We start from the raw sequence: 27,415 nt of genomic DNA, 5'->3' as shown, positions 1-27,415 counted from the left end.
TTTCGGAAGGTGAGGAATTCTAGTTGGTACCATCGGAGAGGATGATCTCACTTTGGTGATATTGCTTTTGCCCACAAGTACATGCTGCATCGTCGATTGGCGAAGAAATCAATATGACCGGAGAAATTCCCACATCGATCATGTCATTACGGTGGATCTATGACTGCACGTGCTTGACCTTTTGGCAGAAGATTCGAGATTCCGGTCTTCATGATCCTTGGGACGTTCATTGGGTTTGTTCATCAGTCTCGGCGCATGAGTCTCCGCAAATCTATCATAGTTTCACATTCCTCCAGTCTCTAGTACATTATCAAAAAAGGCGAGAGGAGAGTAAAAGCCCGGAGGAAAAGCTGATAAGTCTGGTGTTAGTTTGCAATCGACACGACGGAGTGCGGTCCTCACATTGGTTGGGGAACGTGCCAAATCCATTCCAAGGCATGGAGTCAAAATCGGTCAGAAAGTCGTAAGAAGCGGACCCGCTAACATCCTCGGTAGACACTCCTGTATTCCCAAGGACGATACTCAGAGCTTTCGCTACCTTCCCAGCTTCCGCAGATGCTGTGCTCATTTGAGACCAAATCTTGTGCGAGATAGTCAGTTGTTGTCGAATCGCTTCGGCCCTGGGGGACCAGGCTGCCTGCCCCCCTAGCATCGAACGATTCAAATTTATCGACATCCTGGAGGTAAAGACAGAGCACGCTCGTCGCAAGCAGAACATCCTGGTTGAAGATACGGGCTACCTTCCATCTAAGCTGAGACAAACGACCAAATGCCTGAGACTCTTCGTGCAACATCTGTTGAAACGATAGAATCTTGAGTGCGGAATCTAAGCAAACCCGTACCGACTCTCTGTCCCGTTCCTGAGGCCGTAAATCTGGATAAGTGATCAAAGATCTCCGGTATAGAAGGATGCGTGACTTGTGGTAGGTTGTTTCCAGGCTTATGCGCTGTACCACAATGCTTGGGCTATCCGTGATGGGGTGTGGCATAGCACCCCAGCGCAATACAGGTGGAATGGCATGATTATGCACGTCTTCAAGAATTGCGTCGATCTTAGTGAGCTCCTCGGGAGGAGTGGAATTCACGTCGGTGTTGACGTCGCAAATCATCCCCAGAGCTGATATTAGTCGTCCTCGTGCTATGAGTGGGAGAACCGACGTCCACTCTGTTTCTGGCCTCGGTGACGGCAGCTCGGTCATGTTCTCCTCAAAATCGCAGTCGTGGAAATTACGGGCTTCTTTGGTATCGAAGTGAGTGTCTTTTGCATTTCGAGGAAGACCCAATTCCAAGGAGATGACGAGATCTAACTGAAGGACTGTAGTCCAGATGCGTCTACGTATCTCTCCCTCGAATGGAGATATTCCCGGAAAGTGATCTGGGTCCCGGTGATACCCCATGCGAATTGCAAGGTGAAGAATCATACCGACCAAAAGCCATCCATCGGTAGCGCTCTCTTTCATAAGGACGAATTCTCCAGTAAGGATCGTCACGAGGGTCTCCAGGATATATGGTCCGCCAGTTGTATACCTGGCCAAAACAAGACACTGAACGGCTTTCTCCCGAAAAGCATTCTTCATGGTAAGACATTCCGCCTTGAGTGATTCACCCCGTTCGTCGGTAGAGTCTATGGCGAAGTACTGCAACTGCGCAGCAATATATAACATGGAGAACATGAGACCGATCCAAGCGATAGAAGTTGCAGCCGGATCTTTCCAGAAATTTTCGTACTGATCAAATGTCAGCTGCTTGTGATCGGTCAGGTTAGAGGAGACTCACCTCTCGGAGAAACTTATTGCGATGAATGAGATCTACAGCAACACAATCAGTTCCTCTGAAAGGAAAAAACAAGTTTTGATGTACTGACACGGAGTGATAATGTAGGAATCAAAGTGAAGGGTCATAAGGCGGTCGACAACTGGACGAGCAGGAACAGCAGCCAATATTTCATCGAGAGTTGCATGGCGGTTAGGGCCATAGAACAAGTGTGATCCGGGTGGATTCTTGCTATCGGTGACCAGATCTTCCTTCAGTCCTCTGATTTTGGTAAGAATGGCTTCCCAGTGGGTACTCTGGACATAGCTAGTTCCAGATTCGCGCAACTTTAGAGTCCCCGGGTCCACCGCGGATGGAGGTTCATCCTGAGGCCCATTTGGTTGCTGGAGTTCAGGGAGCCTATTCGCGGCTGATGGCGGACTAGGTCTCGGCGATTTCGGTACGGGTGGAGTTGGGAGAGGTGGGATAGACTGGCCTCCCATGAGCGTCACGACAAGGTTCTCCAGCTCGGAGATTCTGCCCTGGAGGCTGGCAGACTGTCGCAGAGAAACGCCCCGCTGAGCATCGGGCACGGAGGAAGACGTCGCATAATTGCAGGAGCTGGCGAGGCCTCGCCTTGAGCAACCTCCGCATGGGTGCTGCCGGTCGCACCTCAGCCTGGCAAAGTTAAGCATGTACGACTCGGAGATTTCGATGGATCACATACTTCCGCAATCTGCATGCATCGCAGGAGAGCTGGACTTTGTCTCTACGTCTATTTGGCGGCGGGCGCGGACGTTGAGCATTGTCGGGCATGGCGCGAGTTGGACTAGGTCGAGGTGAGCACGGAGCCGAACAGCATAGCTAGCAATCCGGTATACCCCCAAGCGAAATTCTCACCTAGTTCCAAGTTTGAATATCCACTTCCAGAAGAAAGGATAGGCAGAAAGAGGCAATAGAAAGAACAATGACCGTCCGACCGTCCGACCGTCCGCTTGACCCTCGTTCTAGGGCGTGTTAGGGCTGTAGTCGATGGCCGGGGTTTACGCTTAATGCCGAGAGCTGCTTTCTTCCCCTCCGACCCTCCGCATATATGTTCATTCCCAGTGCCTTCTTCTATGAAGCAAATTGCCAGCTTCGCCTCGTAATTACGGGAGTTTCTGCAGATCTATCCCCTAGTGCATTTATCCCTTGCCCAAAGGATTCTTACTATGACTCCTATGTGCTCTACCATTCGGGTATCGTCCGGCCACCTGTCTTCCAATATATAGCAAGTAAAGGCTGCTAGGGCTGTTAGTAAATTTGAAACACTGGCAAATGTCACTGGCAATTTGAACCTGATCTTCTCAGCTACAACTCCGTCGACAGCATACCATGGCGGCTGACTTAGAAACTGCCCACGAGAATCCCATACCGGAAGTAGGCTTCATTGAGCAACAATCTAGCGGGCCTGACCAAATCGAACCGGTGGCCATTGAGCAGGAGATGAAGGACACGGTCGTCGACTGGGATGGACCAGATGACCCCCAAGATCCGCGGAACTGGCCAACCTGGAAACGCATAACCCAAGTCGTCCTCGTCACCAGTTTCTTGTTCACTGCGTAAGGCAATTCCTGCGTTCCTTTGGCGAAGCAAATGCCGTACTGACTGGTCTTTACATAGCAACCTAGCGGCGACCATGTTTGCACCTGGAGCCGCTGCACTTGCGAAGGAGTTCCACATCACAAATCCTTCGATAACCAGTCTCACCGTGTCGATCTACCTTGCTGGCTTCGCCATTGGGCCAATGTTCATTGCACCGCTATCCGAGATATACGGGCGCCTTGTGATTTATCATATCTGCAATGTCTTTTATATTGGCCTCATCCTCGGATGCGCCCTGGGCAAAAACACCGGCATGTTTCTCGCTCTTCGATTTCTTGCCGGATGTGCTGCTTCAGGCCCATTGGCTGTTGGCGGAGGAACCGTCGCCGACGTGATCCCGCCAGCTCAGCGAGGGAAAGCAATGTCTTTATTCTTCGTAGGACCGCTTTTGGGACCAGTAGGTGCCATTGACTCACACAAATAGTTCATGGCACTGACAATCTTCCAAGGTCTTCGGCCCAATTATTGGTGGCTTTGTGTCCGAAACAATTGGCTGGCGATGGACCTTTTGGATAATTCTCATCTTAGTGAGTATGGCTCATCTTCTATGATTCGTGAGTTGCTGACGGTTCCATATAGATAGGAGTCGCCTTTACCATATCTATCTTCTTTCTCCGCGAGACTAATGGCGCCGTGCTGCTTGAATGGAAAGCCGCTCGCCTCCGGAAAGAAACTGGGAATGCTGCCCTAGTTTCGAAGATGGACCGAGGCCTGAACCCTCGCCAGCTATTCCTTCGCGCCATCGTTCGACCGACAAAACTTCTCATCCTGTCGCCAATCGTGCTCCTCCTTGCCTTCCTGTGCGCATTTCTTTTCGGTCTCCTCTTTTTGCTGTTTACCACATTCCCCTCGGTCTTTGAGACACAATACCACTTCAGCGCCGGCATTTCTGGCCTGGCCTACCTCGGTGTGGGACTAGGCATGGCCAGTTCTCTTGCTACATTCGCCACGGTGAGCGATAAGCTACACAGGGCCCTTGGAGATGCGCCTAAACCCGAAGGGCGCCTGAAGCCCATGATGTGGGTGCTGCCCGCCGTGCCAGTTGGCGTCTTCTGGTATGGCTGGTCAGCCGAAAAACAGACACATTGGATCGTGCCCATCATCGGTACCTTCTTCTTTGGATTTGGCATCCTCTGGGTCCTGATGCCGACCCAGCTTTACATGGTGGATGCGTTTGGCGCGGAAGCAGCGGCCTCCGCGTTGGCTGCGAACGCGGTTCTTCGACTTCTGTTCGCAGCGTTTATTCCATTAGCAGGGCCATCCTTGTATGCACACCTAGGCCTTGGGTGGGGGAATAGCGTCCTCGCTTTTATCGGCGTGGCTTTTCTTCCAGTGCCGCTCTTGTTCTATCGGTATGGAGGGTGGCTTAGGGAGCGTTTCCCTGTGAAGCTGTGACATTTCATTGGGTGATGCATTATCTGCTTTATGCGCGTTCAGTCTAGGCCTTAGCAGGTGATGCATTTCATCTTTTCAGGAAGTACAATGTGGACGATGTGCACTTCGCAATGCATGATGGTTCCACTACTGTCGGGACGCGTCCATGGGTATGACATCGGTGGTTCCGTCGACCCCACAGTTTCTATGTTTTGGTTCGGGTGGCGATTTCTGCCCAGGTGTAAACAAGTGATTTCTATACTAGTAGCCACAACACACACTATCATTGGTTATGCTGAGCTTTGCCACTATCTGCATCTAGTCTTAATTGATGCAGGTTATAACGTTCTGCTCTTAACGGGGAACATGCCTTATGCGTGCGGGAATAACACGCAGGTTCCCCCGAGTTCTGCCTCATCTATACGAGGGCATTCCTCATGGGTAAGCCCCCCTGAGGAGGAAAGGGGAGATCTCGGTACGGGGCAAACGGGCGATCTACAAGTATGATTGGCCACGTGCATGAGATGTGTCTTCGACCTTTTGAAACATGAAGGCCGAGCAGGTCTGACAGGCCCACCGATGCAAGTCGATATTATTAGACCATACGGAGTCGTACCGCAAAAGGTGCGAGCAGAAAATAAGGTTGATCATAGCCCTGAACGAGATATTCCAACGTCTACTCGGACTGGGCAAGCTTGTCTCCAGTACGGTGGTACGATTCTATTAGAAGTGACGTCGGGCGTGAACCCCCGGCAACCCCCCAATCGACCAGGCCTGAATCAGAACTCAGTGACGCCGCTGATCGCCACTTCTCCACCACCCCTCTGTCAGCGTAGGGAATATTTCTGCCATCGTATTTTCCAGGACCTTCTGTCCCTTCATCCACCTGGAGATCACCCCTCGTCTTCTGGCATGGCATACAATGGCTATCCTGCCCCCTCCAGCCCGGGCTACCCGCCGGGAAACGTCAACCTGAATGGCAACAACGTCAAGATGGACTCGAACGATCCCCAGGGCTACTCGACTGCTACTCCCTATCCCTCCTACTATGAAGCCGAGCATCTCTCTATGCCACAGCCGCAGATGCCGACCGACACATCGAGTCCAATGCTCGACCCTTATGCAGAGCAGCTGCCCCGCCCGCAGAATATGGCGACAGGAAACATTAACGACGCCGTTAGCTCCGCTGTGCATAATGCCAACTCATCGGCTTACCTCTCCCCCGAGGTCCTATCACAGATTACTGCAACCGTCATCCAGCAGCTTAAAGTATCCGGCCTGAACGATCGCCAGACCCCCGACGAAGGCCCCGCCCATTCCTCTGCACCTGGCCCCGCGCCTGCCTATCAATACCCTCCTCCCCCTCCACGTCCACAGTCCCAGCAACCGCCTTGGGGATACCCTGCGCCAGATCTGGCCCCTCGCCCACACTCGGAATCTCCGCCAGTGGCTCAGAGAAGCGATCCTTCTCCTCCGTCCACTTTCTCGTCCAATCCTGCCAACAATTACGAACCCCCTCAGCAGTACCCCACCTACACCGGCTATGCGAACACGACTACGAACACGACTGCGAACACCACTGCGAACACCACTGCGAACACGGCCGCGAACAATCTTCGCGACGCACGCCCCAATACCGGGGTAGCACCTGATCTGATTCCGCCCCCAGAGAATGTATCCCCAAGCCAATCGGTCTCGAGTCAAGGCAGCCAGAATGGGGGGCGCTCGGCCTAGAGGGCCAGCCCGAGATACGACGGTCGTGGAGATGACTACCCTAGAGAAGATATGGGGTAAGCTCTTCGAGGATGGGAAACCAACGAAGAGGCTGGGCCAATTTCTGCGGGGGATCGCGCTTCACTTGGTACGTCTGTAGTCTCGGCACCTACTGCGTTACGCAGCTAACTTTTGCGTCCAGATTGAGGACTACCCACCAGGAAACACCCTTGTCGTTACGCCGGAAAAAATGCAGAGGTTCTATCGGGAGACTGCAGTCCCAGGGGATAACTACCCTTGGCATGGTAGGTTTCATCGGATCATTCGTAATACGTGCCAGTCTACTCACTACTGTTGCAGACATATTTGATGATCGCACTTCATCCATTTCACGATTGTTCCGCGGGGTACAGGCGGAGCATCATCTCGTTCAACTAGATAATCTGAAGGAGCGACCGGATGTCCCCGGCCTCACCCCGAAGGGCTTTGAACGATGGGCCACGATTATGATACAATGCCACCCAGACCGAGAATATGAGCGGTTACAAAAGGCCGTGCTGCACATGCCGATCAGCAATCCGGATGACCGAAAAGAAAGGTTTCCCAAAGAAATCCCCCGGCGACTCTTTCCCGACGTGGCGGATCTCCAACTTCGTCAAGAAACTGGGGACTATATCATTGAGCACTGTGGTGTTAATCTGCCTCGTATTACCGATGAGGAGCGTGCGCAAGCACAGCATGCCAAAAAGCCAGACACCTCTAGTTCTGCATCAAATGGCACCGCGAATATCCCTGCGAGCAATGGCACAAGTCCGCTAGAGCGAACCCACTCCTACGAGCGAGGAAGGCCCCGAGCAACAGTCTCCACGTCTGCTATAATCGACGATGAGGAGGACGTGGTCTCGTCTACGCCCATTGAGCGGGAAAGAAAGCCGTACTCTGCGAATCCAGGCCTTGGAAAGGTTTACGACGAGGGCAACGGCCCACGGAGTAGTACAACCTCTTTCTCAACATCTCGCCCAGAGCCCTCTGGATCGGGTCACAGGGCCCAAGAAAAATACGATCGAGGTCGGGAGTCGCTCTATGGACGCTCTGGATCTGGCGCTACATCCAGCCGCAGATTCTCGAGGGGCTCCCGGAGCTCTTCGCGCAGTGTGAAGAACCGTGCGGGTGACTATCGGCACTCAGCGAGCGAGCTGCTGGAAAGGGACCACGCGCCTCGCTACAGCAGTGATTTCTACTCAGAGTCTCCAGTCTCACTAACGACTGATGCGGATGATTCAAGGAGACACCGGGGTAGTGCCGTGTACCGCAACAGCCGAGATGGTGAAGAATATTATCGGGGTATGGCTGGTGGACAGGGTGGAGGACCAGTTGATTACAAGTACTATCATTGAGAATGGCCTACCGCTTGTTTAATTTTGTATTGACTCGGTCTTTGGGGAGTTTTGATATCTGGTTTGATTCGCAGGAGTTCTGATTTGATCTGACTTGGTTTGATTTGGCTCGCCGTGCCTTTTTTTTTCTTTCCTTTTCTTTCCTTTTTCTTAAGCGTCCTTTGCGGCATGGAGATACCTTTTTTATCTGTAACGCTGACGACTGATGACCTGCCCACAATCGGATTGATATATGGTATTCCGCTCTTGAATGTAAATTCATTGATGATAGCTCAATTATAGCCCCACGAGTCAGCGTATCACCAAGCCCACCAAAAGTTAAGAAGGTTAGCATGGCACATTAGCATGTCACATCGTTCGCTCATATAGTTCCAGAAGCGAGCACTTGTATCTTCCAACCTTTGCCCCCGGTGGGAAAACATGCCTTTTATGTAAGTTGCTTCCTTCGACGAATATTATCCATAAGCTGCGCCCCATTCTCTCGACAAACAGCCACCTCCCCTTTCACGCGCCCGCTCGTCACTCTCATACCGGCGCATGATCCGCCGCATATCCTTCTCCTCCCTCTCCGCCCTCCTCTTCATTCTCTCCATCGCGCGCCTCCGCTCATCCCCAGCCCTTGAGACCTCCCTCTCCGCCTCCCTCTCCAACAGCTCAATCTCCTCCTCTGACAGCACCCACGGCTCACACAGCACCCCGACCAGAAAACGCAGCCTCTCGTCCAGAAATCGCATCTCGTCATTCGTCTCTTTGATCAGCGAGAACTTCTCCACGACGACCTGCATGGTATCTCGAAACTGCGATAGCGTGCCCTTGATCTTGGCGACCGTCCCGGGCACCAGCGCCGAGATGTCCAGCGCTTTCTTGTCTGTTGCCGTGATGTGCATTGTGCGGCTGGAGTCGAGCGCTTCGGCTATCGGATGGTCTGCTGGCTCCAGGTTCTGCGCGGTTAGGGGCTGAGTTCGTTCTGGGGAGTAGAGGGCTACTATTTCGAGGGTTGCGCCGCTGCTGTCGTCTAGGAGAAGGATTGTGCGGCGGGCCTTCTCCTCGCGTTGGAGGATGACCCCTACTACGGTGACGAATCTGATAGGGTAGTTTTTGTAAAAGTAGACTTTCTGGCCTGCACAGTTTAGAATTGGGATATCTTGAGATGGCATTCAGGTATCGCGAGAGTGGTTTCACAGTGTGGGGGTTTGAAGCTCGTAGGATGGGGCTTTTAGTGACGGGGCTTGTGTCTGTTGTATACACGCGATACGACTCGCGTTGTATATACCGCCTGTATGCAGCACGCAAAGAAAGCAAAGTGGGAAGGGAAAAGGAAGGCAATTGGACCTACCCTTGAAGCCTATAGGTTGATGGAGCCGATGCACATCCGCTGCGGACATCTTCACCCAGGAGAAGTGCGTTGGGGATGCCTTGAAGCAGAATGCGGGGTAATACTCAAGGTGCGCATTACCGACTGTCGCCATTGGATCATTTTTTCGTTGTTTCCAAGTTCGGGAGCTGTGGAAGAAGTGAGGGAACGTGGGAACGAGGATCGCGAGACCCGTAGATTAAAAAGTCACGTGAAGCAGCAACTTGTCCCACCAGACGAAAATCAAACAGGTCCACGACTCTGAGCCCTAGAGTAGGGGTTCATATATGTAGATTGAATCTACCACGAATACTCCTCCTTAAGCCCGATTCGGAGGTTGGTATGGCGTTCTCCAAATATTGCACTCAGCATCCCCCGTTATCAATGTGATGGTCCACGATAAGCTTCTGCGGCGATTGGGTGCTTTTGACCGCCTTCTGTTTTTGCGGCCGATGACGATACGGTCCCTACATTATGTTACTTGAATAGCAATGGGGCCGAGGCTCTTCAATATCAGATGTATAGAGAGGATCAATGGCCCTTTGCCGATCTCAGACTCTTGCAGTCTCGGAGCCTAAAGGCGACCAGGTAACCCCTAGGCAGGTAGAACCAAGGCGGGTTGATGCAGATCCTTTCCAAGCCAACAACTCGACCTGCTCCTGTAAACAAAATCCTTCGCTTGGTATCTGATACGAGTAGTATATCGTATAGTAGTTTGCCAAAATCACGGCTATTGGTTCGTAAAGCCTTTGGAAATGAAAGGAGAAAGCCCGCACATCACTTCGATTGATTTATTTTTGGTCACGGTCAACATGCAATACACCGGATCTATACAACACCGTTCTCAGAGCGCCCCCCGCCCCCCAACTTCTACTCCAGGAGACTCCAGCGTCATAACTCATTAACAATTGCCCTCGGCATTCACGCCATTAATATAGCAGTGTCTCCCCCTCCATCATTCTCTTTTTCGGATTCCTCGGCGCCTCTTCTCTTTTTTCTCCTCAGCCTTCTCCCTCTCAACCCTAATTCCCTCCAGCGCCTCCTCAACCTCCCTCGCCGGATTCTCATGTCCTGCGAATGCAACCTCTAGAATCTCCTTCTCGAACCCAGAAACGTACTCCCACTCAATCCCCGCCTCAGAAAGCATCGCACATCCCACCGACTCCCCCACAAAAGTCCCCGGCTCCTTCACCCCGAAATACACCTTCTGGATTCCCCGTCCTGCGTTCCGCGTCGCAGCCAGCCGCGCCGCGCACGGCGTATTGCCACTTAATCGCTTCCCGCAGGGCTCCATCGTGACGTACATCACGAGGCTGTGGCGAGGGGTAGCGGGAAGAGCAGAGCCGACGTCTTCATCCGCGACGCCATGGACGCTGGCGAAGTTCGCGAGGCAGCATTGTTCGGCGTGGGTGTTGCCGGCGAGTTCCATTGTGTAGCCTGTAGAGAGGATGGTGTCCTCTGCGAATGTAGGGTCAGAGTCGCTGCGGGAGAGAAGGATCGCGCCGACGCGGAAATTTGTTGGGCGGGGGGAGATTGGGTAGCTAGAGCGATGCATTTTTGGATGTAATCTTGGTGGGAGGGCATTGTGTACTTGGAAAAAGAGCGAGATGAGGTTTATTATGGTAGATTAGAGGGTCGTGGTGTCGATCTTGTGGTGGCAGGTGAATTAACTAGTCCGGGCTCCTGCCGACGTCACAGATGCTCTGGCGATCTTATCAACGGTTGGCGATAGGGTACATCTTTGCTTTCTTTTTTCCATGTGGCGATTGCCCGAGCTAAACAAGGTACGCTAGCGGTATCAAAGTAAGCTGTTCAATTTCTCGCAGCAGTAGTCAGGATTAGATCTTTGAGTGGTAAGAGAGGCCAGATTGTCCTAAGCTTGGAGCGTAAATGATTGTCGGATACAGGCAGTCGCGGTTGAGTCCCTCTGTAGCTTCTTGGAATTGTTTTCACCCCGGCAGCCAATCAACTCCGTTGCGGCTATTACCACCTTGAACCATCGAGTTCCAAGCTCGAGTTCTCCTTCACAACAGAACAATGGCGAAAGGCAAAAAGTCTCAAGACCCGCCCGCGCCCGAGGAGAATCTCTATAAGCTCCTCGGTGTCGAGTCGGACGCGACCCCCGACGCGATCAAGTCCGCATACAAGAAAAAAGCACTGAAGCACCACCCAGGTACGCGACAATCGCTTCCCAGATTCTGGACATAGCTGACCCACGACCGGCCAACAGACAAGGTTAGCGAAGAGAATCGCGACGAAGCACACCGCCTCTTCCAACAGATCGCGCTCGCATACGGCGTGTTATCCGACGAGCGACGCCGCAAAGTCTACGATCGCACTGGCCGCACAGATGACGCGTTCAGTGAGGATGGCGACTTCGACTGGATGGATTTCTACCGCGAGCAGCTCTCGGCGATGCTAGATACGCGCGCCATCTCCGATTTCAAGAAGAAATACCAGAACTCGGACGAGGAGAAGCGCGATCTGCTCGCCGCGTTCGAAGCGGCCGAAGGCGATATGGACGGCGTCTACGAATCGGTGATGCTTTCCAACGTGTTAGACGATGATGAGCGGTTCCGGGCGATCATTGACGAGGCGATCGCAAAGGGAGAGGCTGAGAACTACAAACTGTACGCCGAGGAGCCAGAGGCGAAGCGCACCGCAAGGAGGAGGAAGGCCCAGAAAGAGGCGAAGGAGGCAGAGAGGCTGGCGAAGAAACTCGAAGCCGATAAGAAGAAGAAGGCAGCCGGGGCTTCGAAGTCACAAGCTCCAGCCGGTGAGGATGATCTTCTGGCTTTGATCACGAAACGCCAGCAGGACCGTGGCCAGGGGTTCCTGGCCCAGCTGGAGGAGAAAATATGGAAATCCTAAGGGCAAGAAACGCGGTCCTCCAGATGAGCCCCCAGAGGAGGCATTTGCTGCGGTGGGGGCCCGCAAGTCCAAGGACTCCAAGGGGAAATCTAAGAAGCAGAAGGCTTGAAAATTGGGCCATCCCTGATTTCTCTGCATCCTCCTTTTGGGGTTGATAACTGACATGATTATTATGAGCGCTGTACTAGTACACATTTACTTTTGGAGAGTGGCTAGCCTGGGAACTATCTGGCTTATTTCCACCGTCTACAATTTCAAGTTCTCCCTAGGGTTTTCTTAAAGCCAAGCATTTTCTTCTGGACCCCAATTTATTTTGGATTTAGAGTCTGGTTGATCTTTGTATAGCCAATGTATTCTGTAACGTAGGAGAGCTTAGTGTGGAGTTGATCATCCATGGATAGTCATAAGGGCTGGTTGATGTACATGGAAGCAATCGTTGCGCCGTTAAATGGAATATCTACCCCACCTTGACAGCCAAAGCAGGTATCCAATATAAAGTTGCAAATTCGTAAGGCAGCCTGGATGGAGCTGCCATAGCCACAAGACCTATGATCATATGATCAGTGTTGAATCTTGACAGCTGTTGGAATGCAGCTCACCAAAGAGCAAGCCGTTGCAATGAAGTCAAAGCCCGGGCTTGACACGCGTCATGTTTGGTATACATGCCTTAATTGCTGTGAGGTCCCAATGATCTACAGGCCCGGAAAGGAATGTAGCATAGACTGACCTAATGGCCCAAGCAACAAAGACATATGTAGCCGCCGAGCCCAGTTGCGCCGTCAATGGAGAAGGGACGACTCATCTGGGGGTTGTGCCTGCTCCTGTGACAACGCCGAGACTTTTGAACGCCTCATCACTGCTGTGTTCACTCAAATCCAACTCTTCCTGCACCTTCTGACCTGTGGTTTCGGTACATTGTCGGCACAACCGGAGGAAAGAGGCCCTGTGCTGGTGAGTCTTGAGAGCGCTACTGGATCGATCTCGAAGAACTTGACGCTGACGATCGGAGGCGGGTTTGCAGAGAGTCTTAGTAGACCCGTGTGCAGGTCCACAGCAGAGGGGCGATCGCTCCACATTCCTGGGTGAGCCTGTTGGTTGAGCCGGACCCAACGTTCTCCACCTGGAGGATTGAAAGGCGGCGGAGGGCGGAACCGCGATGGAGTCCCAGACAGGGCAAACTCCTGTCGAGCAGGAGAACACCCATCAGACCACCCACCCAACCAAAGTCCCTGACATCCAATCCTCCCCCATCCTACCGGCCGGACCGTCCAGAGTACGCAAGAAGTCTCTCAGTCGAGCCCTTCAGGGCCTGTTGAATACCCCGCATCCGCCGGAACCCGCAGTCAGCGGCCGCAGCGGGGTCTCGTCTCGAGCAAGTGGCTCACGCAATCCTGTCGCACCTCTGTTTTCGTCACCGCTGCGCATTAGCTCGTCCGCCATGGCCTCTGCGCCGAGTTCACCAGAGAGACATCATGGAGACGCCAACCAGCCGCGGCGATCACTGGACCTGGCCGACGACCGCCGAACATCCACGGGGATATTGAACGGCCATGGCACAAAGAGCGACGCCCCGTCCAGCTTATCGGGGCAAAATCTCCCGAAGAAACACAAGCCGCAGGCCCGCAAATCGGTGGCTTCGATGATGTCAGGCCTCGAGTCACGCTTATTCCCAAAGAGCTTCACGCGGGGCAGGGACGCCAGTCGCGGGTCATCTCGGCGGGGCTCCTCGGTTGACTCTAGATCCCCCTCTGCTTCGAAGCTGGAAAGCGAATCTTCATCCTCACTCAATACCACCTCCAACACCGATATGAATAAACGAAGCTCGTTTGTCATCAGCGAAGAGGCTCACAATCAATCTGACGAAGCTCTGAACAAGCCGGCTGGTGGCCTTCCCGAATATGTGAAACCTAGTGAAGAAAATGAGCTTGGCGAACGCCTGGCTAAGGATGTCTTCGACCGTGACAAGAATATCATTGAGAGCAGTGAAGAAGAGGAGTCCTCTAGCGACGAGGAGCATGATGGCCATCGCGGGCGCAAGAAGAAAGTCGACGTCACATTTATTACACCTAATGATTTCAAACCCCACGATGATACATCTGATGGTGGTATGTTATTGGTCCCTGGGGAATCAAACATATGCATCTTTGCTAATTTCCATTTTAGGAAGGTCTATTAAGTCAGTCGATACGGCTCCGGAGAAAAAGCCTCGCAAGTCTGCTCTCAAGTCAGTGATTCGGCCGCAGACAAGCTTTGACATCCCAACGCCAATGACTCAATCGGCCGCTGGGACGCCCTATGGATCGGATGATGAGGCAGAGCGGGATGACATACACCGTGCGCAGCGACTCACTATGTCGATGTCCGCTATCGACAATCAGGTACCTCACCGATCGATCCGCACTATTATTCGGGGCGACTTCGCCGCTATCCAAGCAGAAGGTGACGAAGGTCGTCGCCGTCAGCGCAAGTATGTGCTTGCCACCGATCTAAGTGAGGAGTCGGTTTATGCTTTGGAGTGGGCCATTGGAACCGTCCTTCGCGACGGGGACACCTTGTACTGTATTCACGCCATGCACGAAGATCACAATGCATCTTCCTCCGTCCAAGTTGGCGAGGGAGCCAAGGCCATGCGGGACGCCGCGAATGTCGTGGGTACTCAAACCAAGGAAGCTGCTGCAAATCCGGGCCGCAATCTCTTCGGCCTACTAGGACCAGGTACTGCTAGCAAAGCAAGCTCAGTTGATGCTCGAGGCTCACCCGCCGCGGAAGCCGAGCGAGTTAAGGCTGTTGAAAAAGTGTCGGAGACATGCGTGAAGCTGCTGCGCAAGACAGTTTTGCAGGTGCGCGTTGCTGTTGAAGTGATTCAGTGCAGGTCACCCAAGCTGCTTGTGGTAGAGGCGGTAAGTTCTGCTTTGATCTTTGACTCTCAAAGTCCTTGTGCAAACGCTGACTGCTGAATAGATTGACGAACTGGAGCCTCTCTTAGTTATTGTTGGAGCTCGAGGCCAAAATGCCCTCAAAGGGTAAGAATAGCAATTTCTCGCTCCTGGCACTTCAGAGCTAACATGACATATAGTGTTCTCCTGGGCTCATTCTCAAACTATCTGCTTCAAAATTCATCGACCCCCGTGATGGTGGCCCGTCGCAAGCTCAAGCGCAACCCCTCGAAGGGTCGACAGAACGCATCTACCATCCGCATGACCAACAACCTCAAGACCCCAAAGAGTCTGACGCAAGCCAAGGTAGACTGAAAGCTATCTGAGTTCCTTCTTATTTCTCTGTCTATCTTTACTGCATATCAACGGGGCACTGGCGATCACTCTGGTTCAATTTCTTTTATTGTCTCCTAGAGAGGTAAACTTTCTTTCTATCTTTTATTTTCTTCTTCTTCTTCTTCTTCTTCTTCTTTTTTTTTCATTACACGACAGGGTCATGAAAACTCGGTTCTACTTTTACCAGGTGGTTTATGCTCCTCTCGATTTTATTTGCTGATACCCCATTGTTACTCATGGCTCGACGACTGCCCTGGCCGCTTTCAGCACTTTTTACAAATGTATCTCTCACGAGCAGGTATCCAACTTTGACAGTTCAAATTACCAAAATTCTCCAGAGTCCAAAGCTTGACTTTTCATATGGTTTACCGTACCCCGTAGCTATCCGTTCTTATGCCTGTGCTCTCTACCGTGTCCTGCAGGTATTTTTCCAGCTTGGTTGTACTCCCGTTGCCTACGAGCCCATTATGAGTCGAGAGCCGGGGCAAAGTCCCCACGGTGAGAGCTATTAATGCCCATTACTGCACTTGATTTTGTCCTCAAGCTAAGTGAAAGAAAGCTCCTCCTACAGTAATTAGCCTACAGAACAGAGTTGCGGCGTTATTTAAAAGGCGGAGATTTCGGTGGCTGAGCTTCACGCCCTTGACTGAGTTTCAAAGATATGAAGCTACCAGTACTAGTGTCTACAGGCACAGCATATTATAAGGCTTCTGCTATAGGGGCCCAGAGGAAGGTCATGAAACGTAATGATGCTTTTATTTGCAGTGTGCTTCTCTAATGCATAGAGCACAATGAAGGAAAATATGTGAAGGGAAGAACCCTGAAGGAGACCCTGAACCCCACGAAAACCCGCTTTTTAGAAACACAACCCATGAAAGATATATGGACTCGTCTCATGAGCCGACGAGGAAAAGACAAAATGAGAAATCCAGATATAAAGATATGAACGCGCAAACAAGGAAGAGAACGCAATGTGTGAGAGACCTAGAAACGCAAGTCCCAGCCAATCTTAGGGCCAAGACGTGGAAGCTCGTCAGCCACGCTCTGCACATCCTTGTCGCCACGACCACTCAGATTCAGAACGACATTCTTGCCCTTGCCCAGGGTCTTGGCAAGTTGCATCACCCCGTAGACAGCGTGCGAGGACTCCAGGGCGGGAATGATACCCTCAGTTTGGGCAAGAGTGCGGAATCCCAGCAGAGCCTGAGCATCGTCGGCGGCAATGAAGGTAGCACGACTAGAGTCCTTCCACGAGCTCAGCTCAGGACCCACACCGGGGTAGTCGAGACCAGCGGAGATCGAGTGAGTCTCGGAGATCTGGCCGTGCTCGTTTTGAAGAACATAGGTGCGTACTCCATGCAACACACCCTTAGAACCGCCGGAGAGGGTGGCAGAGTGGCGGGCAGTCTCGACACCGTCACCGCCAGCCTCCACACCCACCAGCTGGACCTCAGCGTCGTTTTGGAAGGGATAGAACATGCCCACGGCATTGCTACCACCACCAACACACGCGACGACCGCATCGGGAAGTCTACCGGTCTGCTGGATCATTCCTTCCTTGGTCTCCTGGCCAATGACGGACTGGAAGGTACGCACAATAGTGGGGAAGGGATGAGGACCGATGGCAGATCCGATGATGTAGTGGGTTGTGTCAAGATCAACGACCCAGGCGCGAAGGGCCTCGTTGACGGCATCGCGCAGGGTTCGGCTGCCGGCATCCACAGCGACGACCTCGGCGCCGAGAAGCTTCATGCGGAAGACGTTGAGAGCCTGGCGGCGTACATCCTCAGCGCCCATGTAGATGGTACACTTCATGTTGAATTTGGCACAGACAGTTGCAGTGGCCACACCATGCTGACCAGCTCCAGTCTCGGCGATAATGCGGGTCTTTCCAATGCGTCTCGCGAGCAAGATTTGACCTAGGGCGTTGTTGATCTTGTGGCTTCCCGTGTGGTTGAGATCTTCACGTTTCAGGTAAATGTTGGCACCACCCACATGCTCAGTCAAGCGTTCGGCCAGGTGGAGGCTACTGGGACGGCCCATATAAGGATAGTAAGAGCGGAACTCCTCCCAGAACTTGGGGTCGTAGCGGGCATCGTCGAAGCCCTTCTCCAGCTGGGCAAGACAGTCCATCAAAGACTCAGGAACGTATTGACCACCGAACTCGCCGAAACGGGGTGGCAGAGCCTCGCGCTTCTGGCCATTTTGAGAATCGGCTGAGTTGAGCGCTTCGAGCTGGTCACCCAAGCCAGGTCCCTTGGGCACATCGGCCTCAGTGATGACCTTGCTAGGCTGGGTCTCGGCATTTGGTAAAGCCTTCTGGACGGCCTCAATGATGTTCACCTCACGGGTAAGGAAGCCCTGTGCATCACGCTCGAACTTACGGCCAGTGATGCTTGAGAGATATTCCTCAGCTTTCTGGGCTGCTTGGCCGGCAGGGGCTTGGCCAACGACGGTAATAATCTGGCTTCCAATAACCACACCCTCGGCGGCATCCTGGACGGAAAGGAAGTGCTCGCGGGTACTGACACCGAATCCAAGTGCAGCAGGGACATTCCCAGAGTATTCGTGGACACGGGACAGAAGCTCGGGGATGTTAGCACTCAGTTGACCGGTGGCACCGGTGACACCCATGCGAGAAACGACGTAAATGAAAGAGTCTGCAATCTTGCAGAGGAGCTTCATGCGCTCGTCGGAAGTAGCGGGAGCAATGAGTGGAACGTATGACAGACTAAATTGGTCGTATTAGCGATGATGGCAAAGGGAATTAGGGGGGAGAGAGCGCGCGCAATGGTCCCCATACACTACTCACCCATTGCTAGTGCACAAGTCCCGGAAGCGGACAGCCTCCTCTGGGGGTAAATCGACCATGATAAAGCCATTGACGCCCGCCTCTTTGCAATCCTTCAGCATACGCTCTTCACCGTATCGAAGGACAGGGTTGTAGTAGCCCATCAGCATGATAGGTGTTTTCAACCCACGGCTGCGGGCCTCTCGTACTAGACCGAGAACTGTAGTAACAGTGACACCATTCTCAAGAGCCTTGGTGTTGGCCTTCTGAATTGTGGGACCATCGGCAATGGGGTCAGTGAAGGGAATGCCCAGTTCGATTATGTCTGGATTGCGAAATGGGCCGTTAATCAAATTTGTTCCACCCCGCCACGTTCCGTGGATTTACGTACCAGCACCACCATTCTCAAGGCCAAGTAAGATATCAACGGCTTCTTCGACAGTTGGGTAGCCAGCAGTGATGTAGGCCACCAGGGCTGCCCGGCGCTGCTCCTTGCACTTAGCGAAAGTCTGCTTGATCGCTTCCATGGCGGGGTTCGCTGAAATAGAGAAGGGAAACGATGCAAACTAAGGGATGTGAATTGTAGGGTCGACTAAGGAGAAAGGGGAGTAGGCGGCAGAAGAAGAAAAGTGAGTAAGAGTTTTTGCCCTCTCAGAATTAAGAGAGATTGTCAATTCCCTTGCGAAGTTTAGGGAAAGAGGGTGAACCTTGGGAAGCCTCCGCGGCTTGGGAACTGACTCACCGGCACGTGGTGATAAGAAGATCGGGTCCCGCATCACGTGACGATAAGATAACGATCCACCTTCAAGGCACAAAGACAAACCCTAGGCAGGCTCGAGACTTGGCTCCTCCCCCTTCTCCTATTATTGCACAAATAGAGTCATAAGGTATAGTCGTAAGGCGAAGGTACTACAATGAGTTGAATCTACGAACGTACTATGCGAAGAGGAATATTGGAACCAAAAGTAACATGGTTTGAGAATCAAGTACCTAAATACTGAGGCGGATAGAGCCCATCAACCCCAAACGCCAGAACAATGCAACAAAACAAAAAAACAGCCCTCAGCTCAGAAACTTGAAAAGGATAACACCCAAAAGAGCAGTACTCTCCAAAGGGAGTACAGCCCTTGAAACCACAGAAAAAGAACAAGGTAGGCCATAAAGAACCACCGAGTCCTAAGCTCCCGAGCTAGCAAAGCCCCGACGACCAGTGCGCCAGGATGTATAATGCGGGAGACAACGTATCGAACCGATTTCCCACCAAAAGGTAAAATCCAACCCCATTCCCAAAAATCCCAAATCTATCCCAAATCCATCCTGCGAATGCATAAAGGAATGACTGCAGCGCCCATGCTATGCCCAAATACTCGTACAGTAGCCCAGATGCAAAGGAGTGCTGAAAAATCAAAAGGAGAGGAAGCCCGTATGCCTGGCAAAAGTGCAACCCAAATAATTAACCAAAAAAAGGAGTGGAACAAGACACCGTCTCCATGCAATGAAGGGTCTCAAGACGCTTTCAAAATCAAAGAATCAAATGCAAAGGTTGGGTCGCGTCAGGCATCAGAAGTTTTGTGTAAGGAGAGACGTGATATCGTGAACAGTAATAACTGGGCATGTCGTAAAGGAGTGACAAGAAGGAAAATCGTATCTTCAACAGAGCAGAGGGGAAATATAAAAATAGAAATAGAAGATCGCAAGCAGAACGCACAAAAACAGCACAAGAAAATCAAAATGGACCCGCGCAGGAACCCGTTTTCAAAATCATTGGCCTTGATGGGTATCGTGAAGAGGGTAGCTGGGGTCCACGTAACTATAGCAAGCACTGGATGTGACCTGTGTCCCGGGAGCAGGGACCCCCATGCCATGCATGTCCCAAGCTGACCGTGGAGTTGGGGCGACGAGCCCGTGTGGATGGCCAGGATAGGAGTATGCACCGACAGTGCTATATGATTGACTCACGGAAGGCATCATCGAGCGAAGGGGATCTGTCTGGGACGGGTAGACCGAGGACGGGATGCCAGTGGCGTAGTTGTTTCCAGGGCCAGAATCTGAAACAGACCGCGGGGAGGCGGCAGTGTGAGGCTCCGTTCCGGAATCGGAGCCGGTTCCGTGGCTGGCATAGGTGGTCATCGGGGTAGACAGAGCGCCAGCGGTAGATGAGTAGCTTGCAGACTGTAAGATGTTAGTATTGGGCCAACTATACGACACCCTTCGGACTGCGACTCACGTATTTGCCAATGATCTTCTTTAGCGCGTGACTAAGAATCTTCCAGGGGAAGACCTTAACATCCTTCTCAATGTTGCGAGGCTTGGGAGCTGGGAAGCCCATGATGACCTTGAAGAACTCTTCACTCTCAGCCTTGGCCTTGGACACAGTCAGAGGACGGAATCCCTCAAGATTGCGACGGATACGGTTCTTCTCCTCAACAGTGAAGCGAACAGCCACCAACGACTCAAGCAGATAGATAGTATCAACACTAGTGACAAAGCACTCATCCTTGCCTTCCCAAGAGATGCAGCTGATGCAGATACTATTAGGGGTGCGCTCCTCAAGGGTGACAGGCTTGAAGTCGGCATGGATAGTGCTACCAGTCTGCGAGCGGGTGAATTGGACAAGACGTCGCTGGGTGATGCGCTCCTCTTTACTCCACCCCTCTGCCATGCTGTCCAGATCGCCGTTGAGCTTCAGGATCGCCTTGCTGGGGTACATGGCGTACGGGTTGAAGCCCTGAGTCTGCGCCATACCGCTCGACTGCTGCAGAGTAGAGGTACGGATCAGAGTGGGGTTTGACGCGCGGACAGGCGAAGGCCCTCGGTGCTGAGCCATACCCTGTGCCATTACACGGCCATCGGTGGCGACGGACATAAAGGACGGGCTCCAAGAGGGGGGTCAAGGGAGACGGAGCGCGGATCGCAGGCTGGGAAGTCCCAGATACGGTGGCGTACTGTGCGGAGCCAGTTCGGGGAGACGAAGCGGCCTGGAAGGGCGCTACGAAACCAGCCATGGCGGGGAGAGGCTGCAGGTAAGGCGAGAAGGAGCGGTTATCCCGATACGAATAGTTATCCTGAGCGTCCATCTTGGGCACCACAGAACCGGTGGGCCGCTTCGCCAAGCTGCTGATCGCATTGTCCGAGTAGGAGGAGAGCTTGCGCTTGCGAGAATCGCCAGAAGGAGAGGGCTGCGGCACATGCTCATAGGTGTAAACACCTACTTGTAAAGTGCTGGTCGGAAAATCACCTTGGCTCTCCATGATCACCTGCACGGGAACAGCAAAGGAAGGCGACCCCGTAGACATGAACGCCGGGGCCTCAGCGGAAAGACCGTATTGGAACGCTGAGCCCTCGAAGCCTAGGAAGGTCGGGGTGCATGGGCATCGCTTGGAGCCGAACACCAAATAAAGGGCACCATAGGCGGAGTTGTGCAGGTCATACGGGGACTGGATTTGCACTGACACCCGAGTTCCCTCTCGCCCCCGCGGAGGGGCATAAGTCACAATCTCGGGCAACTGCCGAGAGCGAACATTGAGCATGGGGGACTGGGCTTCCTCATACGAACTGCCATACTCGTTCGCTATGTAGGGAACACAGTCGGAGATCTGGCTAGCCTGGTCGGCCATAGGAGAGGGCACAAGAGAGGAGTTCACGTAGGGGGGATTGGGCGTAGTTCGAGTAAGAGCCAGCATCCTGCAGCGAGCGAGTGGAGGCGTAATCTGGTTCAATGGTTAGTTACCTTTCTCCTCTTCGTATGTTTCATGCCATCGCAAAACTCACCAAGTACGGCACCGTTAGGCTTCTGGAAACCGGCCATAGACAGTATGGGCTCAGACTTGGCCCACAGGGCGTCTGAAAACGCACCGACAAACTGAGACTCTTCAGAATCCGAGAAATCCAAAGACTCGCCCAATATGAGAGGTGTTTGGAAATCTGGGTCGAACTGCAATGGGAACTAGAGTCAGCCGACGAGTTTCTCCAAAGAAAAAAAAAATACAATCCCCCCCTCGGATCTAAGGGGAGGGTTCAAACAAGACCCTGGCTTAGGATTGGAAGAGACGGGCAAAACATGCGGGCATCCAGCAGAGACAGATATAGGAAGGGACGGTCTTACCAAAACGCCGTGTGTCTTCGAGTAAGCCAGCTTGAAGGTGTTGCAGAACCTGCAACAAGACCGAACACTTGGAAGCGAATGACTGGGAATTTATTATCCCCTAAGACTGCACGTCGAAAGGCGTGCACGAGCAGAAGAAAAGGGGGGGCTCCGAGACAGAACGAGCGACAAGAGGGAATTGAGCGGTTAGTCTCACAGAAATGGCGGCGACGAGAAGCCTCGAATCACCATTCAGGATTTGCACGACTAAGGCTGAAACTAGCAGAGGTTGGTTGCAGCAAAGCGACTCAGATCACGAAGGGCACTGGGCTCATAAAGACACCGCGGAACCTGTCGTATAGAAGGGCTGAGGCGAGAGCAAAAAAGCCACCGCTATTTATCACGGAAGACCCGAGATTGGATGGAACCCACGAGGTTGAAGCTTGGGCAAGTATGCGGGGAAACGCTGACAGCGGACTGGCAAAGTTTCGTTCTTTCTTTTCCTTCAAGCCGTGAGGTTTCGGGAGCAGATTCAAAGTGGATTGGGCAGCAAGAGGGCTGACGAACTACTCACGCAGTGAGTAAGAACTTCTTTGAAGAGTCTATCAGGGCCAGGAGCAGGCGGATCGATGCATAGACCGAGCTCTGGGGACTCACCGAGTGAAACAAAAAAGTTGTTGGAAGAGTCACTGATCAGCCGTCGATGTCGCCTGATATGCAAGATCTGGCGCAGCCGCAAAAGGGTCTAGAAAGAAAGGTTCAATGTCAACAAACAGTCCAGACCAGATGCAATATCGAATTTCCCTAAAGAACCGGGGCAGCCCGCCCGTCATCCTTCTATCCAGGCCGATCTATCGACGCTCGTCATCTACCGGAGAGGTCCGGGAGATTGAAGCACGATTTCCCGGCTGCAAGGAGATGCGACATTGGACCCCAAAAGGGGAAAATGCAAGGCACGAGGGGGGGAGAGAGATTATGAACTGAGACCGTGGGCACAGGGAGGAGGGAGTGGGGAAACTTACGCTGATTCCACGCAGACGATAATCTTGAGACCTTGTCAAACAGAAGAGCCGCGGCTAGTTGAGATGGTGTTTTGAGCCGAGACACCTGGGTCCGATAGATCGCAATGGGCAAAAGTGGCTTTATAGCTAGATGGATCAACGAGCGTAGATCTAACTATAGTTCCAAACGTCGTCTCGCGCGGGACGGATCCCAAGAACAAACGAAGGTTCTACTTGAAGTGATCGAAGATGGGCGCAAACAGACAGCCGCTCACAATCTCCGCAGACCTCGTTTCCTTTCTCTTTTCTGCGATGCAATTTCCTCCGATCGATGGTCGCAGCGACAAGTGGCCGACAGGATGTCCACTCCCCGCGGGTGCGCGCAAGGCGTGGAGGCAAAGATTAAATATTAATAAAACGATTATTCCAGATATAATCGATGGTCGTGTAAGATCTCTTTTGCTCTTTTTTTTTTAAAAATTCCGATATAGTGTTTTTTGGTCCTAATAAAGGCGTTTCTTTTTGTTTCCCAGATCCAACGTAGCGAACGTGATTTGTCGTGGTAGCAGAAAGCGAGCGTAAGAGCGAACGTGGTGAGCGAATGTGGTAACCTTTCACGGGGTCATAATAACCTTGGAAGGGTTGACGGATGAGGAGAAGGGGGGATGGAGAAAACGAGGATGCAAGGATGGAGAATGGGGTTAGTTAAAAGCGCGACGAGGGTCATATAACGAAAGTTGAGTGATTATTATTAGCACTCCGGGCAGGTCAGCGTGCAATCGCTCCGGCCTAAACTGTATAGGGCACGAGCTGTGGAGTCGTTTCCACGCTTGAGCGTTCTGGGAAAATTGGAAATCCGGCATAAATGGCTTTTCCCAAATGGGATAAAACGGGGATTGCTGATTATTGATTACTTCGGATTTATTATGAACAAGAAATTGGCGGATTATGGAATTCTGGCAATTCTGGGTATTTTCCCACTTTTTTTTTGTGTCCCTTTTTTTCTCCCTCCCGCCTTAAGCCCCAAGCGGGCTGTAGGGGATTAGCGGGAAATCGTGGCGGGGGATGTACAGAGGTCGAACTGGGGACACGAAGAGGTAATTGCATTACCAGATCCGTCTCACGTCGGGAATAGATATCGCCATTTGCCCATTATCCTCCTTACAAGGATCCTCGATTGTACCAGCTACTGCTCTTGTCGGCCTACATATGTACAGACTCAGGGATGGCGGCCATGGTACTTGTGCATAATCTGTCAACGCACATCGGTGCCACGATGTCCTGCTCCCGGACCCAGTTATGTCAGACCCATTCGATCCGGGCAGTCCGATCAGGTATCCTCGGGCCTTGCGGTTGCTTCAGGACGTCCATCTACCCTTGACAACTCACTTGCAGAGAAAGGCAAGTCAAACTGATGAATACGTAAAATACGAATTTTCAACGGAACAGACACCAACCTGGCGGCCTGCGCCGCAGAATGGGGGGGGGGAGAAAAGTGGACCGCCGAGGTTGAGCAGTCGATGTGGAAGGAAACACCAAACACCAATCAATACAAACAAATTTTCATACTGTGTGGAGTCTTCCGCGAGTGACTTCATGATCGAGGAAACCCTCTAGGGCTGCACAGCCTCTTGAGCTGGGGAGGATGGGGGTTTCCAAGCCAAGCCGCCTCCTTTGGGCCCTTTGAGCCCTGAAGGCCCCGTTCGGGAGAGGTTGGTCATGCACCTTCCATGTCAATCCGACCTTGCGAGCCAATCACTGGCTCGCGTACAATCTTATTTTTAAAACCAGTTGACCATGATACAAATGGCCAATCATGGTACTCCTCTCGGTTCCAACTATTCGCCTGTTTTTTCGGGTTGGGTATATTTAGCTCCCGCCCTAACTTAGTCTGAAAAAGGGAGTGAGGCCGTCCTCCCCCACCCTCAGGCTCTTAGGACCCTCCCACCGCTCCTTGCTGGGTTTTGCTACAATCCCAAGGGTCAGTCGCTGTGCAGTTCTTGGCAATCATAGACTTCTACTCCAACGTGCGGTTGAGGACCCCTGCACAACTTGAATCCAACCCCCGAGCTACAGCCCCACCCAGATCTCCTTTGGTATTGAGGCTTGGTTACCCACTACCAGCTTCGGCCGAGTTTGTCGATTCTTCAGGTATCGTTCGTGCCATCTATGGTCACCGGGGACCTGGAGGTATTCTCGAAGGTCCCGCGAGATGACTGCTGCGTATCAGGTCATTCATGGGGCCACATTGCTACACATCATTCCATGGTGCACTTCCGACGTGAGCGGAAAAAACGACGCCCCCGGGAATTACCCTTTTAGGGTCGAGGCATAAACCTTGATCGGTGTAGGGCGTCTGACCCACGTATCTATCACCTTCGTAGACGTATCTCTATACATCGATGACGCAGGGTACGGGACAGCAAAGCCACAAGATCCGCAGAAAACTAAAGGAGGGGGAAATAAACCACAGCAGTACGAAGGTAATGGGCCAGGGCTAAACTTAGTACACCTTGCATCTCAGGTGACTTTGGTGCGCCTGACTATGCAAGGAAACCCATCCGTGATTGGGTGGCTGGTCATCAAGCTAACCCAGATAGAGTATCGCCTCCCCAGCCGAGCTCCGTGTGTACTTCGTGCTGGCTTTAGGAGTTTTTGATCCCCGGCGAACGGAACGGTATCATTTTCCATCGTCACTCTGCACTGTTACCTTCGGTGTCGGACGTTTCTATTTGCAGCAGACCTATAGGGGTGGCTATCTGGCTTTACGATCACCCTGTCTTTGTGGCCAACAGAAAAACAAACATCCAATCTAGTCGTATCTGACCCAGCCAGTTAGGTGCCCAGCTGTCTGGTAAAAGTCGTTTCCAGCGAGGCGATTCGCCGTTGAGTATCTTTTACTGTCTTTGGTTTGTTTTCTCTCGATTTTCAAGCTGCGGCCCTGCCGATCGTGTCCCCAGACATTCATGCATCAGCCCGGCGATCATCGTGGCGGGAAAATCCGACGTTCATTATTCCTCGAAGCACGGACTGAAATCTCATTCTAGCAGCTGTAGCCCAAATTTCACGCTTTCGTACCCCGAACAGCACAAAGAAAGTCTCAGTTGCTGTGTATATGTGCGAGGGTGACCGGGAGCTACCCAGTCAAGGATGAGGTCATCCACAGGCAAGGACTGTGGATCCCGGAAACACGGGGGGTTGTAGCTTTCTAACTTTCTGAGTGTCCACCAGATAAGCCGACGATCAATAGATTAATTCAATAGATTAATTAACGGAAATTTTGGGCACGATCCCCTCCGACACGAACCAGCCCTAACGGCTTCATTGCATTATCCCTTCCAGACTCGGAATTCCCACTAGCTGCATATCCAGCCACCACGATCTCGCGAACACTACGTGCATGAAAAATAAAGTGGCAGGGAACGAGTTCGATCTAATTCTAATTCTACTGCGCACAGAATATTGAATTGCTCACATCCGCCCCCCCTTTGAGGGGTTCAAGTCGCAGCACGGAGTACTTATAACTCCTAGTGGATGGGACAGCGATCAGCAATCGGTCGCGGAGGTTTCGTACGGAATTGCCAATCGCATCCACACGGATCCTCTCAGCGCAGCGTCCTCCTTGATGATGAAATTCATTACTTTCTCATCCCCGTATACAATCAGCCTGGCAAGGAGGAAATTACCGAAGTACCCAATTTGAGACCTTTAATTATCCCTTTCAACCTTTGTAAACCGCGCTCGTTTGTCCTTGGAAATAGTGGGTCTCCCAATCTTCGGCTCAGCATCTCCCAGCGACACTACGAAAAAAAAGGAGCCGACAGCGAGGGGGGGAGAACAAAATCCCCTAGCTCCATATTTCCTGACTGACATGATGGTTCGAACAAAGGAAAAAAAAATTCCAGGAAAAGCGGATTTCTATCTGTCGGTGCGTGGTTTGAAGTTCCACCAACTTCCATAGAAAAGCGGAACCGCGAAAACTCAGGGCTTCGGAACCCCAATCCCTGGTAGGAGATGTTCCCGGGGAAATGCCTGAGGGAATTCGCTTTGCTGCGCACCGTTACTCCGTCCTTGTGGCAATGATATCCATGATGGCATGTTCTCCACGTTAGATATTAGCCGGTGCGTGATTAATTCTAAGGCAGACTTAATCAGGTAACCC

At 52.3% G+C, this 27,415-nt stretch overlaps 10 protein-coding genes across 10 annotated transcripts; 5 read left to right on the top strand and 5 right to left on the bottom strand.

The window, feature by feature from the left end:
- Window positions 1–479: 479 nt before the first annotated feature.
- Window positions 480–2,568, bottom strand: N7468_007216 (uncharacterized protein; the record flags this gene model as incomplete). Its single annotated transcript, XM_058476512.1, has 4 exons — window positions 480–1,727; window positions 1,777–1,808; window positions 1,865–2,430; window positions 2,480–2,568. The coding sequence occupies 4 exons, from the start codon at window positions 2,566–2,568 to the stop codon at window positions 480–482; spliced, it is 1,935 nt and encodes a 644-aa protein (XP_058329402.1).
- A 558-nt stretch (window positions 2,569–3,126) lies between these two features.
- N7468_007215 (MFS transporter) lies at window positions 3,127–4,791 on the top strand (the record flags this gene model as incomplete). The annotated part of the gene is made up of 4 exons (XM_058476511.1): window positions 3,127–3,353; window positions 3,415–3,793; window positions 3,846–3,923; window positions 3,976–4,791. The coding sequence occupies 4 exons, from the start codon at window positions 3,127–3,129 to the stop codon at window positions 4,789–4,791; spliced, it is 1,500 nt and encodes a 499-aa protein (XP_058329401.1).
- Window positions 4,792–5,349: 558 nt separating this feature from the next.
- N7468_007214 (uncharacterized protein) lies at window positions 5,350–6,504 on the top strand (the record flags this gene model as incomplete). The annotated part of the gene is made up of 1 exon (XM_058476510.1): window positions 5,350–6,504. The coding sequence occupies one exon, from the start codon at window positions 5,350–5,352 to the stop codon at window positions 6,502–6,504; it is 1,155 nt and encodes a 384-aa protein (XP_058329400.1).
- A 31-nt stretch (window positions 6,505–6,535) lies between these two features.
- Window positions 6,536–7,880, top strand: N7468_007213 (uncharacterized protein; the record flags this gene model as incomplete). Its single annotated transcript, XM_058476509.1, has 3 exons — window positions 6,536–6,631; window positions 6,686–6,788; window positions 6,844–7,880. 3 exons carry the CDS (start codon window positions 6,536–6,538, stop codon window positions 7,878–7,880), a joined length of 1,236 nt encoding a protein of 411 aa, XP_058329399.1.
- Window positions 7,881–8,335: 455 nt separating this feature from the next.
- On the bottom strand, window positions 8,336–9,349 carry N7468_007212 (OB-fold domain-containing protein; the record flags this gene model as incomplete). Its single annotated transcript, XM_058476508.1, has 2 exons — window positions 8,336–9,000; window positions 9,154–9,349. 2 exons carry the CDS (start codon window positions 9,347–9,349, stop codon window positions 8,336–8,338), a joined length of 861 nt encoding a protein of 286 aa, XP_058329398.1.
- An 840-nt stretch (window positions 9,350–10,189) lies between these two features.
- On the bottom strand, window positions 10,190–10,789 carry N7468_007211 (putative DRAP deaminase; the record flags this gene model as incomplete). The annotated part of the gene is made up of 1 exon (XM_058476507.1): window positions 10,190–10,789. The coding sequence occupies one exon, from the start codon at window positions 10,787–10,789 to the stop codon at window positions 10,190–10,192; it is 600 nt and encodes a 199-aa protein (XP_058329397.1).
- A 482-nt stretch (window positions 10,790–11,271) lies between these two features.
- N7468_007210 (DnaJ domain protein) lies at window positions 11,272–12,105 on the top strand (the record flags this gene model as incomplete). Its single annotated transcript, XM_058476506.1, has 2 exons — window positions 11,272–11,407; window positions 11,465–12,105. 2 exons carry the CDS (start codon window positions 11,272–11,274, stop codon window positions 12,103–12,105), a joined length of 777 nt encoding a protein of 258 aa, XP_058329396.1.
- A 1,156-nt stretch (window positions 12,106–13,261) lies between these two features.
- Window positions 13,262–15,356, top strand: N7468_007209 (universal stress protein family domain protein; the record flags this gene model as incomplete). The annotated part of the gene is made up of 4 exons (XM_058476505.1): window positions 13,262–14,210; window positions 14,269–15,005; window positions 15,067–15,128; window positions 15,182–15,356. The coding sequence occupies 4 exons, from the start codon at window positions 13,262–13,264 to the stop codon at window positions 15,354–15,356; spliced, it is 1,923 nt and encodes a 640-aa protein (XP_058329395.1).
- A 1,005-nt stretch (window positions 15,357–16,361) lies between these two features.
- trpB (tryptophan synthase TRP5) lies at window positions 16,362–18,695 on the bottom strand (the record flags this gene model as incomplete). Its single annotated transcript, XM_058476504.1, has 3 exons — window positions 16,362–18,108; window positions 18,190–18,493; window positions 18,560–18,695. The coding sequence occupies 3 exons, from the start codon at window positions 18,693–18,695 to the stop codon at window positions 16,362–16,364; spliced, it is 2,187 nt and encodes a 728-aa protein (XP_058329394.1).
- Window positions 18,696–19,929: 1,234 nt separating this feature from the next.
- medA (transcriptional regulator medA) lies at window positions 19,930–24,489 on the bottom strand (the record flags this gene model as incomplete). Its single annotated transcript, XM_058476503.1, has 5 exons — window positions 19,930–20,340; window positions 20,396–21,044; window positions 21,115–21,878; window positions 21,947–22,102; window positions 24,469–24,489. 5 exons carry the CDS (start codon window positions 24,487–24,489, stop codon window positions 19,930–19,932), a joined length of 2,001 nt encoding a protein of 666 aa, XP_058329393.1.
- Between the last annotated feature and the right edge of the window lie 2,926 nt (window positions 24,490–27,415).

The sequence above is a fragment of the Penicillium chermesinum genome, assembly GCF_028974085.1.
Source record: "Penicillium chermesinum strain IBT 19713 chromosome Unknown utg000005l:1.0-4115287.0:1.0-4118363.0, whole genome shotgun sequence".
NCBI lineage: Eukaryota > Fungi > Ascomycota > Eurotiomycetes > Eurotiales > Aspergillaceae > Penicillium > Penicillium chermesinum.
The sequence above is the reverse complement of the archived record's forward strand: the minus strand, read 5'-3'. Positions and strand labels throughout refer to the sequence as shown.